Source organism: Arvicanthis niloticus, chromosome 11, assembly GCF_011762505.2.
Source record: "Arvicanthis niloticus isolate mArvNil1 chromosome 11, mArvNil1.pat.X, whole genome shotgun sequence".
Classification (NCBI taxonomy): domain Eukaryota; kingdom Metazoa; phylum Chordata; class Mammalia; order Rodentia; family Muridae; genus Arvicanthis; species Arvicanthis niloticus.
Window position 1 is genome coordinate 64,076,700 of NC_047668.1, and position 13,290 is coordinate 64,089,989.

Below are 13,290 nucleotides of genomic sequence, written 5' to 3' on the forward strand. Positions count from 1 at the left end.
GTCCCGAAATAGTTCCACTATGCTGGACTCTGTTGAAATAGGCTTAACTTGGGGTGAAATGTACAACCTTTAGTTTGTACATCCACTCCAGTCAGTCAATCCTAACACCTTGTGTGTGAGGTATGGGAAAACTTTAGCAATCAACCTTTCGAGGATGGAAGCTTTCCAGACACTCTGCTTTGAGCGTGAAGAAGTCATTGTTCTGGGACTTAGTTGTTGAGTGCCTTGGACACGGATGAAGAAAAAGACAGGTCTTTGGGTGACGGATTTGGTAGAAGAGGCACGAAGGTTCTTGGGCAGATTCACATATAGCAACTTGTAATTCGTCTTCAATATTTGCCCCTTTCTGAGACACATGGTACCAATGCTGGTCATTCTCAACACAGATTGCCATGTGTACCTTTTCTCAGATTATGAGGAAGACAAATTACATTTCTAGGCTTCTTTTTGATGTGAGGATAAGAAAGAAAGCTGAAACTCTATGTTGCAGACTTTCAGTGAAGTAAACTCTAACATGACCAGTTCTTAGAAATAACATAAAAGCAACAGAAGAAAAAAATTACACTAGCGAGTTGTCTTGCAGATGTTTGGGATGAATATATAGAAGCAGGTGTATGTGCATGCATGCACACACACTGATGCATACAATACATTTATTGTATATATCTTATATTCACCCACTAGTAACTGTTAATTACATTTGGATTCAGAAAGGCCCTGGAAGGTTACACTAGAGAAGTAATGGCTTATTTCACTTCAGTTGTGGAAGAGGCAGCCAGACTAAACCAACAGAATCTTGGCTTTATAGCTGGAAGGGCAGGATCTTGACTCTGGCCCTGCTTGTAAGCATGTGCAGTCAGCTTACTCATTGGAAAAATGAAGATGACATATCTTTCATGATCTGGTAAGAATAACGTAGAATGGTTTGTACTTGGGCCCCTTGTCACCTCAAGTAGGACATGGTTCGTCATAAATAGTGACAGCCACCCCAAAGCTATATTGCCACAGGTAATACCCCGTCACTCCTCCATGAGAATGGAGACATGTCCTCAACCTGGAAGGAAACAATGATGAGAACAACTCATCCACTCTTTAAAGGGCTTAAAGCTTGAGCATGTCTTTATGTACTTTAAGTACCTTTTGCTAAGCGTGGTGCCACACACCTCTAATCTCATCACTTGGGAGGCAGAGGCAGGAAGGTGTCAATGAATTCTAGGCCAGCCTAGTTTGCATAGTGAGTTGAGGCCAGCCAAAAAATACACAGTGAGACCTTGTATAAAGAAACAAAGAAACAAGACAAGTTTTTAGATTGTCTTTCAAATCATTTTCATTACATATCTGTCTCTCCTCCAACTGCCTCTTACGTAGATTCTTCTTGACAAATCTCTTAAGACCAAGGGTCTCCAATGCTGCACACTCTCAGTAAAAGCTCAGCTCCCCTGACTGTAAGAGTGGAATTAGATTAAGACTTGTGGGGTTCGGATTCAGCCCGACCACTGACCAGCTGTAATTTCTAAATTTAGAACATCATCAGATATTAGCTGGGTCTCTTATTCCTCAGACGTTAGGCAAAAGCAATGTTGTACCCATTTTTTTTTTAGCAGTCTGGAACTCTTCCTCTGGCTTCTGCAGAATCGGAGGCTTGTGTCCTCAAACTTGTCTCTATTCAGACCTTCTTTCGTTCCTGTGGCCCTCCTGTCCTGTTCCCCAATACAGCTCAGTTCTACTATAGCCCACAAGAAGGAACCCTCCTGTAAATGACACTTTGTCATATCCTGACCCACTGCTATAGATTTCCAAAGCCCAACAGTGGGCTCCTCCTCATGGAGGAGGATCTTCCAGGACCTCATACTTCCTGCCCCTCTGTCTCTCTCACATTCTGCCCTCAGAGGACCATACAGCAGGCCACTGTACAGTATCTCCTTCTTCTTCCCTGTCAGAACAATACATCTCCCTTCCAACAAGCCCTCCACAGTTCAGTAGGCTTGTCAAGACCTTTTCTTTTCCCTCGATAATGAGTATTACACGGCCCCAGAAAGACCTCTGGTGGAGACACAGGTGCTGCATTGACCATGAAAAGGCTGTGAACTTGCAAAGTTCCCGTGTGGTTTGGTCCTCTCTGGCATCTCCTCCCTCATCTTGTTCCAGGCCCCCAGGCATTTTCATGTTCTCCAAACCACAGAGACTATTTCTACATCAAAGTCTTAACCCTGGTTTCGCTCCCTTAGACCTCTGCTGACTGGAGTCTTCTCACCATCCTTGTAGCCGCGGTAAGAGGTTAAGCAGAAGGGCGGGGATTAAATCCCTCAATCCCTTGCAGCTCAGGAGTCTGGACACTAGTCCAAGGGCCGGAGGAAGTCACTGAGGAATGTTGAACAGGAAAATGGTAAAATCTGATTGTATTTTTTTTTTTTTAAGATCTCACCAAGCTGTTCATGAAGAAAGGATTGGGATAAAGGGTAGGGCTAGCACAAGAAAAAAAAAATGCAAGGGCAATTAAGTTAGCAGTCCAGACATGAAATGCATCTTGAACCAGGGTTGGTATAGAGAGAAATAGAAGAATCAGAAGAGAAAGAAAAATCCCTGCCCTCTTGAAGTTTATATTCTAGAACTAAAACCTTGAAAACTATGATAGTGGTAAACAGATGGGTGGAGTTCAGGTGTGGGCAGTGACTTCAAGATTGCTCGAATTAGAAAAGTGAAGTCCAGCATTGGCCAGCCCAGGGTTCCTTTAGAAGAGATTGTAAAAAGGCCTCAATGATCTTTAACTTTTCCTTAAAGGCAACAAAAAAAATGACTGATAATTTTTGGGCAGATTCAACACAATCAAAAACTGTTTAAGACAATTAAAAGAAAAATTTTCAAAAGAAGTCTTCCCCGAAGAAAAATATATGCATGACCTGTTCACTGGGGGACAGGACCAAGAAGGACACACTCTTGTCTTCAACTTGATGTCCCTTTTATTTCATTAAACTAATACATTTTTGTGTAATTTTCTTTAAAGTACAGTTTTAAACTGGTTGAATACTGCAGTTCAATAAAGCAAAGCCTGCTGTTAAAACTTTTCATGCGTAAGCCCTTTTATGTTGTAGTAATTCTTCCTCATTAACAGCATGAAGCAAGCTTACCAAGGCTTTCCGTAATTAATAAGGAATTTTATCCAGGCAGTAGCGTGGTTTTTCCGGGATTATGGAAAAGATGAGCGGTGACTAAGAAGCCTATGTGTGCTCTGGTTTGGCCTGCCACACACCTGGCTCATTGGGTATGGCACCTGTCAAAGCCTACCATTATCAGAACAGGCGGGCGGCCCATACACAGCATGAACACTTGCAGCGCTCTCTCTAAAGATTTTTGGTTTGTTTTGCTTTGCTTTTGAGATAGGGTCTCCCTGGGTACTTTAGGCTGGCCTCTCCCATGCGATCTTCTTATCCCTGCCTCCTGAGTGCTGGGGTTCCAGGTGTGCACCACCATGCCAGGCTTCCTCTGCTAAGGTGGAAATCACACTTTAAACTACTGGCTCAGACCATCGGTTTTCTGTTCTGAAATGGGACATCTATGATAAAACTGGTGACATACAGGCCTCATAAATCATATGAAGCAGTGGTTCTCAACCTGTGGGTTATGACCCCATTGGGAGTTCATACCAGATAATATGTATATCAGATTTTTTATATTATGATTCATAACAATAGCAAAATTATAGTTATGAAGTAGCAACAAAACAATTTTATGGTTAGGGGGTCACCAGAACATGTAGAACATGTATTAAAAGGTTATAGCATTAGGAAGGTTGAGAACCACTGAACCTGACAGGAAACCCACTTGAAAGGAACCTGACAGCGATACCCACTTGGTTTGCACTCTGTCCTTTTTTCCCCATGACTGATTCCAAAGGCTTCTGGGAAGTAATTCTCAGCTGGCACTGAGATGCTATGGTATGGAAGTGATGGTAGCGACTAGAAGCAAGGTAGCTGTAAGGACCCATCAGAAGGAGCTGGGGAGAAAAGGAGCACAGAAGCTGAGTGTATGGCCACGCCTGCTTCAAGACCACGGTGCAGCTGAATCATCTCTGGATGCTTCAGACCTCGGTGGCTTCACCCAGACTTCTGTGACTTCCACCCTTTGTCTCCCTGGCTTCCCCCACTAGCAAGGTGGAAGAAGCTTTTGTCTTGCTTTTTTTTTCCCCCCCTTGGGAAGAATCCTTTCTAGAACTTGTAAGTAAATGCATGGGGTAAACTGCAGAGTAACCTTGTCCACAAAGTCTGACGATCCCTCCCACCTGAGCAGGAGACTGCTGGGTTTGCCTCATTCAATTTTTCTTCCCTTTAAAGAAATCTACACCAGGTATTTTGTGGATAAACTCCAGAGTTGTGAATAAGAAAGTATAAAAACAATGTAAATAATGTATTGTGATGGTAAAACTCACAATGCAAAGATAAGACATTTCATCTGTCCCCAAGTACAGACAGGGAGGATTCACTGATGGTTACAAGAAGACATCTCTGCACAAGCAAACCAGAAGAAATATTATGAAGAAATTAAAAATTAAAAAAAACAACAACATGATGTTCATATACTCAAAGAATTGCTGTCAGAAAAAAATATATAAAATGGCTTGCTTTTTCCTGGCTGGACACTGACCACACTTTCCAATGATCTTGGCAATTACTCTTGGCAAAATTTAATTAGCTCACTTTCTCTGGCTTAATTTTCTGTATAAATGTAACAACTATTTGACCTTTAGCCACACTTCGCCATTGCTCCTTGTTTCTGAGCAGCATGTGAGCATCTGCACCTCATTTGTTTCATCCTCTGGGACAAAATGACTTCAGCTAAGCAGGTTCTGTACAGACAAGACACTGTGTTTGAAATACTTCCTAGGCGAGAGAGAGAGAGAGAGAGAGAGAGAGAGAGAGGGAGAGGGAGAGGGAGAGGGAGAGGGAGAGGGAGAGGGAGAGGGAGAGGGAGAGGGAGAGGGAGAGGGAGAGGGAGAGGGAGAGGGAGAGGGAGAGGGAGAGGGAGAGGGAGAGGGAGAGGGAGAGGGAGAGGGAGAGGGAGAGGGAGAGGGAGGGAGAAGGAGAAAGAAACCAAATGTACCTCAAAGAAAAAATTGATTTGCAGGATGTAAAACACTCCCACGGGGCATTTCCATTTGTGTTTCAAGCTATAGATTTCATGAAAGATCCTGCAGCACTGTACTGTGCACACCCTGAACACACACCCTGAACACTCATCCAATAACTCTCCAGATTTGGCTTCACCTATTCCTTGGATCCAGAAGATCCAAAATCTCAGAGTGTCAAGGTGTCATCAGAATGTAATCCCACTGGGTTTGCTATTTCCTATTTCAAATAACTAAGGCCAAGAAGTCTGTTCTTTTCTTCACTTCTAAAGGAGTGCATTTGGGAGTAATCTGGGGGGGGGGGGGGGCGGGAATGGGAGTTGAACATACCGTTTACACCCAGGGATCCAGCAACTAGCTAATCTGAGAAGAGACTAAGCTGGTATCTTCTGTCCCCAAATTGCCTTTTAAAGATTATACACTCTAAGACTCAAAGGAGTAAGCACAACCTTGGGTATCAGAGTGTAAAGAACAAAAGGTTAAAAAGAAGTAACTTTGGTGGGGAGGATGGAACTAAAAGTTTTAAGCATAGAGCTCCTGTTCTTAACGTAGACCACAAATTGCTTAAGCCTGTGATCAAGCTCCCAGGAGGAGCGCCATGCTGGCCTAGCCCTGAGTGGCAAAGCTTATGGGAGGGGTGTGTGGGGAAAAGGCGGGGGCTCAACTTCCGTTCTCTCTCCAACTTGAATGAAATGTAACTGCTCATTGGGTTACATTAGGGTTAAGGGGAGGGACGGGGGAGTTTGCCTGCTTTCGGATACAGATGGAAACCATTAACAACTCCGTGAGTATCTCAGTAACTCAGAGGGTGGGTTGTTAGGAGCCGACTCGTAGCAGAAAGCGGCTATCAGCTTTGCAACCATCTCAAGCCATATACCCTGACAAGAGACCTGTTTTCAGCAGCCTACAACAGCTGAGCACACTCTGATAAACATCTTGTTTATCCCACATATCTTGTTTTGCTGTTTAGTGCCCCCAGCTGCAAGGTGCACATGATATCCACACCCACAAGAAGCCCGTGGTATCCACGACTACAAGGCGCGTGGCAAATCGTATAAATACCCCAGGTTTCCTTTCAATAGAGGAAATACCCCAGGTTTCCTTTCAATAGAGGAGACTAGAGACTAGATAACACCCTGTCTTGTCTCCATTCTTCCAGTTTCTTGCCCCTCCATCCCCACTCTCTCTCTCTTGCTAGACCCTGTTGTCTGATCCCCTTGGACCAGAGCACTTAGCCCAAGCGTGAAGCAGTGTGGGCCTCAACAGTGGGTGGCCTGGAAAAGCTCCTGGATCTGAGTGTAATCACCAGCTCTTAGCACTGGGAGGGGTTTAAGTTCCACCTCCCACCCAGGACAGAAACCCCTTACAACTGTTCTGTTCCCACACTTCCACCAAAGGCCTGTTCATCACTTCATGTGAACAGTCCAAGCATCAATTCCTAGAAAGTTCTTGGCAAATTTACCTCTATAGAAAGTTCACCCTTGCAGCTCAGCCCTCTGGTGTTTATGACAGCGCTGCTTATAGAGACAATGGCCTCTGAGTTTTCCCTTCTAGTGGCTAAATGACCCTCTCTTGTCCATCTTGACTCCCAGTTAGTATTTTCCAGCATCCATGTGAACCTGCCGGTGCTGAACTGTGTTTTATAATCATGTTTGGAATCTTTCTAAAGAGCTGGTCCCAGAACTGAACACATTCCTAGCTACCTACACAGTCACCTGAGGCAGGCTTGCATGTTGCTTACTTGTGACAGAGTCTCACTAGGTAGCCTTGGCTAGCCTGGCACTTCTTATGTAGATTAAGGAGGTTGAAGGATCCGCTTGTCTCTGCCTCCTGATTAAAGGAGTGAACCAACACAACACACCTTTGGAGTGAGCTTCTTAAACTCCCACGCACAAACCTTTGGGGTCAGAAATTTTCATGCCACTTGAGTATACTGACGTATAAAATAGATATATACATAATATACTTACTAATATTCATAAAAATTATCTTAGGGACATTCTTTGGTATTCATATAACTATCATTTATTAAGCAAATTTACATGTTAATTAGAGGGATATGCTTATTTAATTTTTACACTTAAAAAATTAAATCGTAGCTAAATATTTGATACTGTAGAGAACCTTCAATATTTTGAGGAGTTGATCAACATTTGAATTTTAAATCACCCATACTGAGAGCTCTGTTTCATGTAAACATGCAGTCCTGAGGCTTGGAGAGATGATTTGGCAATTGAGGGTCCCAGCTGCTCAATCAAGGGGACCTGAGTTTGGTTCCCAGCACATCCACCGAGCGTCTCACAGCCACCTCTAAACTTCAACTGCAAGGGACCTAATACCCTCTTCTGATCTCCTCAGACATTTGAAAACATGTGTGCATATACACATACATAGACATGTGATTTCCTGCATGCACATATAAATAAAATAAAACTTTTATCTACTTTTTCTCCCTACCACACAACTTCATGTTCTTTCTCTCTTTTGGTTTTTTGAGAGGATATCTCACGGTGTAAAACAGATTATCCTTGAACTCACAAAACTGTGTAACCCACAGCTTAAGGAATTGACACTTGGGGGCGGGGGGGCTTTCTTTTTTTGAGGGAGGAAAATATTTGCAGAAAGGAAGGATCCGACTCTTTTTCAGATATTGTCTGCAAAATATGTTTTTTTCGCCTTATCCTCGGGCAAGGTTTCTGCTCCAGAAAGCCTCCCTGTAGCTGTGACAAGGAGGAAGAGGCAGGAGACAAGAACAGAATGGATGCACTCTCCTGAATGCTCAATGCTGTACCAATCTTTTCAAGCGTAGAGGCAAATGATGGGCCCTATTGTGACTCAACATCTAGGCCAAAGAAATCCTCTGGGATGAAAACAAAAAGGTGGCCTTGAATATAACTTCCTCTTCCTACAAGGACATCAAATCTCAGTTATCTGAGGCTTACCAGCCCAGTCTCCACTTGTTTGTCTTCCCTGCTTCCCTTGGGAGTTTTCTCTTCCTGTCGTAATCACAGAGCATCTGCCATCTCCTCCTCCCACTGATTCCAGATCACATCTTGGAATCTTGATCTGGACCTTTTTCTCAGAATTATTTTCAATTAATTTTTCAAACAAGAACAGGAGTCAGCCTTTATATTTTTTCCCCCCTTTTAGCATGTTAAATGCAATAGATGTCATTATTCTTAAGGTCTGAGGAATGTCCTTGCTACGTCTTTACCCTCATTATATGGAAGGGACACGGGGCCAATTCAGTTCAGACTTTTACAGATTAAGTAAATGAATACATACGACTTGACCTGTGGTGTCACCTCATCTGTAAATTGACACAGCAGGGGTAATTTTGACCTCATTCTGTATTCCCAGCTGTGCCTCAGATCAACTGTGATGTCAAAGCTGGAAAGATCATCAATCCTGAGTTCATGGTGAAATGTCCAGCGGGTTGCCAAGACCCCAAATACCACGTTTACGGCACTGGCGTCTATGCGTCTTACTCCAGCGTGTGTGGCGCCGCGATCCACAGGTGGGTGGCTATGACCTATTCAGCACCCAGTGATCAAAGCACTTCTGGGAACTTCTGGTGCAGGGTTGCTGTAATTAGCAAGCAAACATGTACAAATCTAGTTGAGCCTCCCGCATTCCATTTGCAAATTTGTCCCAGAAGTCATTCGTGACCCTGTGTCTCCTTTCCTAGCACTCTTAGAAAAACTGACTGACTTATCACCCCCACACACACGTTTTTATTCTAAATTTTATTTTTTTAAAAAAAATTGTAAATAAAAGAGCAAAATTGCATACCAAAATTCGCCAGATCCCAAAACTTGACAGTTCTGTAAGCATCTGTACAGTGAGAAGAGTCATGTGGAGTAGAACCGTGAAGCCTCATATCGAATTCTATACTCTCACTGTTGAATATATCCCCATATCCACCACCCAAAATGAGACTTCATAGTCTGAATCCAGCCAATAATATCTGGACACGTGGGTCCAACATAACATGTAGAGAAGAAAACAGGAAAGGCTAAATATTAGAATTTGAGGCAGATAATAAATGTGAGTTATAGAAATGAACATAAAGCTAAGCTTCCCCCTTCCCCTTGGTGAGGAAGGAGGAATTTTATTCCTTCATAATCGGGGCAAAGAAAATAAAGTTCTTGATCCTTTGTAACACTTTTTTTTTTACTACGTGCAAAAAAAAAAAAAAAAAAAAAAAAATGTTAGGAATGACCCAGAGTTTGGAAGGGGAAATATCTATCAGAATTGTGGTGATGGACCAGAGACAGAAAGGGGTGACAGGTGGTACCGCTTGCCCAGTTGTCACTTTGGGATTGGAGGAGGATGACAGAAGGCATGGCATGCTTTGAACTCAGTCACAGCTCAAATGAAGAACGAACAGCAAAGTGGCCTTCACAGGATCCTCAGACCTCTCTTCCTCAGACTGAGAGCCAAACACAGGGAGATGTGTGTTTGTTTAATGTCTTTGGTGACCAAGTTTAACATGCATGTGGCAAACACTTTCCCGGATACCATACTTATTCACCACAATTCCCCTGTGAAGTAGCTGTTGTTATTAGACACATCTTCAAGATACCAGCTGTGGTTGTGTGAACCTGAAACCCAGCATTTGGGAGGCAGGAGAACCTGCCGTCCTAGGTTATCTTCTGTTGCATAGAATCCAAGGCCAGCCTGAGCTACATGAAAGCCTGTCTTCAAAAACAAAAACGAACACACAATAAGACAGCAGATGGATATAGTCTGGATAGCTCTCCTAAAGCTCCATTGTCAAACATCAGAGTGAGGTATTGTGACCCAGATCTAGCTACATATGACTGCTCAAACTACTGCTGATACAGCCTTGGATACAGGGGCTTGATGCTATATAATGTCTGAATTATTCAGGCTTCTTTTATCCTTTTGCTTTTCTTTGTGTTAATTGGCTGTGGCTGTTCTGTTGAATGAGAGGAGGTGGTGGTAAAACCCCCTTTGAAGGTAGCTGGTTACTACACTCTGAAGATTGGAGGAAGCAGACAGAAAACAAAGACAACAAGGAAACATTGTGCATAAGATGCAGATTAAGAATTACCAGTAGACTGCATTAGACATGCTTCTTCTTTGTCCAGAATGATGGGAGGGAATAAGGTGGGACAGTACTGAGATCGCTCATCTGTTGTTTTTCTTAAGTGGAACAGACCACACGAGTACATTTGACCTCACCACTGACACCATTCAAACAAAAGCAAGTGACCTTTTGACGCTCTGATTTGTTCCTTCCTGCTTTGTTTCAATCCTTCATTTCAACGGTACTGCTAGTGTTCTCATTAGTCAGAAAAGGAATCTGGCGTGATTGGCTAAACCATGCATAGGGGACAGGGAAGGCTCATGAAGTATGAGTCTTTGCTTGGCTAACTACCTTGGAAAAAACGGGGGTGGGGGGAGAAGGAGGGAGGGAGGGAGGGAGAGAGGGAAGGAAAGAGAAAAAAGGAAAGAAGAAGAAAAGGAAGGAAGGGAGGGGAGAAGGAAGGAAGGAGGGAAAGAGAGGGAGAGAGGGAAAGAAAGAGAAGGAAAAAATAAGGGAGGGAGGAATAAAGGAAGAGGGGAAGGAAGGAAGGAAAAAAAGAAAAGAAAAAAGTTAATATAATTGCTAGCCACTTACACAGTGAAGATCAGAGCTCCTCTGTGTCTCGGACTTTTAGCCCAGAGCCCAGGTCACAGTTTACATAAGAACATAAAAGGCTCAGCCCTACTCAGTGTGTGGAGTGAGGGAGGTGTATGAATTTGTTGCAGGCGTCTTGGCCAGAAAAGGCCTAAAGAGAAAATCGAGTTCAAGGCCAGCCTGGTCTACAGAGTGAGTTCCAGGGCAGCCAGGGCTACACAGAGAAACCCTGTCTCAAAAAAACAAAATGAGAGAGAGAGAGAGAGAGAGAGAGAGAGAGAGAGAGAGAGAGAGAGAGAATCGAGAAGGGTGTTCAGGGGAACAGGGCTCTGTAAGCCTGTGTGCAGAGTGTGTGTAAGTCTGTGAAAAGAATACAGATAAGGCAAAAACAAGACTCACTGCTTGCTTTGAGCAACCAAAGGCTTCTATGTATTCCTTGGACCAGTGTCTGAGACAGTAGAAGCTATTCAGGAAGAGGTATCACTATGCATCTGGAGGATGAGTAGAGGTCTGAAGGGACAAGCAGGAATTTGGGGTGTGATTAGCTTTATTGTCCACAAACAGAGACAATCTGTTTTTCAGGAAGCAGGATTTGAGAGATGCCATGAAGAGAGCATGCACTGGGGACATCAGTCCCTAACCTGCCAGAGTCAGAACAGGAGATGGGCAAGAACAGACTAGGGTTCAAAAACTCAAGTTAATTTGAATTAAAGGAGTTAATATGCATACACCATATCATGTACAGATGTTTTCTCATGAGACATTTATTCTTTCTAAACAAAGAGATATTTGTCACACTGAGACATCATATCTGGGCTCAGTCGAATCTTTATTCATTTATTTATCTATTTATACACACCATGAGATACACACACCATATCCTGTGTGTGGAGCCCAGAAGACAATTTGGAGGAGTTCTATTCCTTTTACCTTATTGAGGCAGGGTCTCTTGGTTCTGCCATCCTGTATGCTTCAGGCTAGCTGACCCATGAGCTACTTTGAAGGTCACTCACTCTACAGTCCCTGCCTCCTACCACCTCCAGTAGAAGTCCTCATTACAAATGCATGCCACTTCTCACAGCTTTTCCTTACATGGGTTCTGGGCTCTATCTCAGGCCATTGGGGTTGGTTGGTTTCAGAAATAACCCAAACCGGGCTAGTTACACACTGGGGCCAACACGGCTCCAGTATTTTATTCCTGACATGTCTTGTGACTGCATCCTATCCCACCCGTGAAGCTTGACTTTGGGGTCTGGCATGATTGGTTAATTCATGCAAAGCGGTCAGGAAATGCTCATGAAATATGAGTCCTTGCTGGGCCAACTACCTAGGAAGGGAGGGAGGGAGGAAGGGAAGGAGGAAGGAAGGAAAGAAAGACGGAAGGAAGGAAGGGAGGGAGGGAGGGAGGGAGGGAGGGAGGGAGGGAGGGAGCAAGGAAGGGAGAAAGGAAAGGAGAAAGGAAAAAGGAAAGGAAAATCTCCTCACAGTTGGCAACCGCTTTTATACACTAAGCGTCTAGCAGTTCTTAACCCAAATATGTAAAGGTAGAGAAGCAAGCACTTGGTAAAAAAGAGAGCTCTACCTAAGAGGGATCAATGAAGAGACCATGTCTGTGCAAGGCCCTCTTTCTGAAGATTTCTAAGTGTGTGCCTAACCTCAGAACAGCTGCCATTCAACAGCTGGCTCGGTGGTTTAACCTCCCTCTCCAAGCTGGGAAACTGGCCCTAAGTTTATCTCAGACCCGAGGCACCAGGATCAGGAGGGAGGTGAACTTTAAGGCCATGCACATGTCTGTGCAGAGTTTAGAGATAAATTCTCTACAAAGGTGTCAGAGAGGAGACAGGTCCCATTAGTGTATTTCCACATATAGACATTCTTAAAATGACTGACCTCAGACCCCCCAATGTCAAGTCAACTGGGTCATGAAATCCTGCAAGGTTAACAACTGGCTCCCAAGGCTGGTATAAGAACTCCTTGCCCAGCCCACTGAGAAGTATCCTTACACAGAAAACTAAAATATTATCCTTTCCATGGGAATTTTACCAGGAGCTGTGGAGACGGCTCACTGGTTAAGAACACTGGTTGCTCTTCCAAAAGACCCATGTTTGGTTTCCAGAACCAACACAGGGGCTCACAAACATCTGTACCTCCAGTTCCAGGGGGATTAGATGCCCTCTTCTGGCCTCTGTGGGCACCAGGCATGCATGTGCACATATATGTATACAGGCAAAATACCTACACACATAAAAATAATTTAATTAAATAAGTAATTATTTATTTAAGAAACCAAATTAATTCCAGAAATCATTAGAGGTAGTACAAGACAGTAAATCACCAAGTATGTTATGAGAGCAAAAATCAAAGAGGACTGCAGAAGCAAGATGGCGTCAGGCTCTCTGTGAGGAAGGACATGGCAAGAGAGGGGCCCAGAGAAGACAGCAGCACAGAGTTAGCCATGTGAATGAAATGGATGTTGGTCAGCAGCAGAGGCTAGCTAGACATCATGGTGGAGCAGTGAAGG

General features: G+C 43.7%; 1 protein-coding gene across 5 annotated transcripts in view; it reads left to right on the plus strand.

Moving 5' to 3' along the window:
- The window catches only part of Vit (vitrin), a 117,564-nt gene that overhangs the window by 42,314 nt on the left and 61,960 nt on the right, over window positions 1-13,290 (plus strand). For all 5 annotated transcript variants that reach the window (XM_034514413.2, XM_034514414.2, XM_076942295.1 and 2 more), the window contains exon 4: window positions 8,483-8,639. In XM_034514413.2, the coding sequence (XP_034370304.1) occupies window positions 8,483-8,639 (157 nt within the window). The remainder of the gene's footprint in view (window positions 1-8,482; window positions 8,640-13,290) is intronic.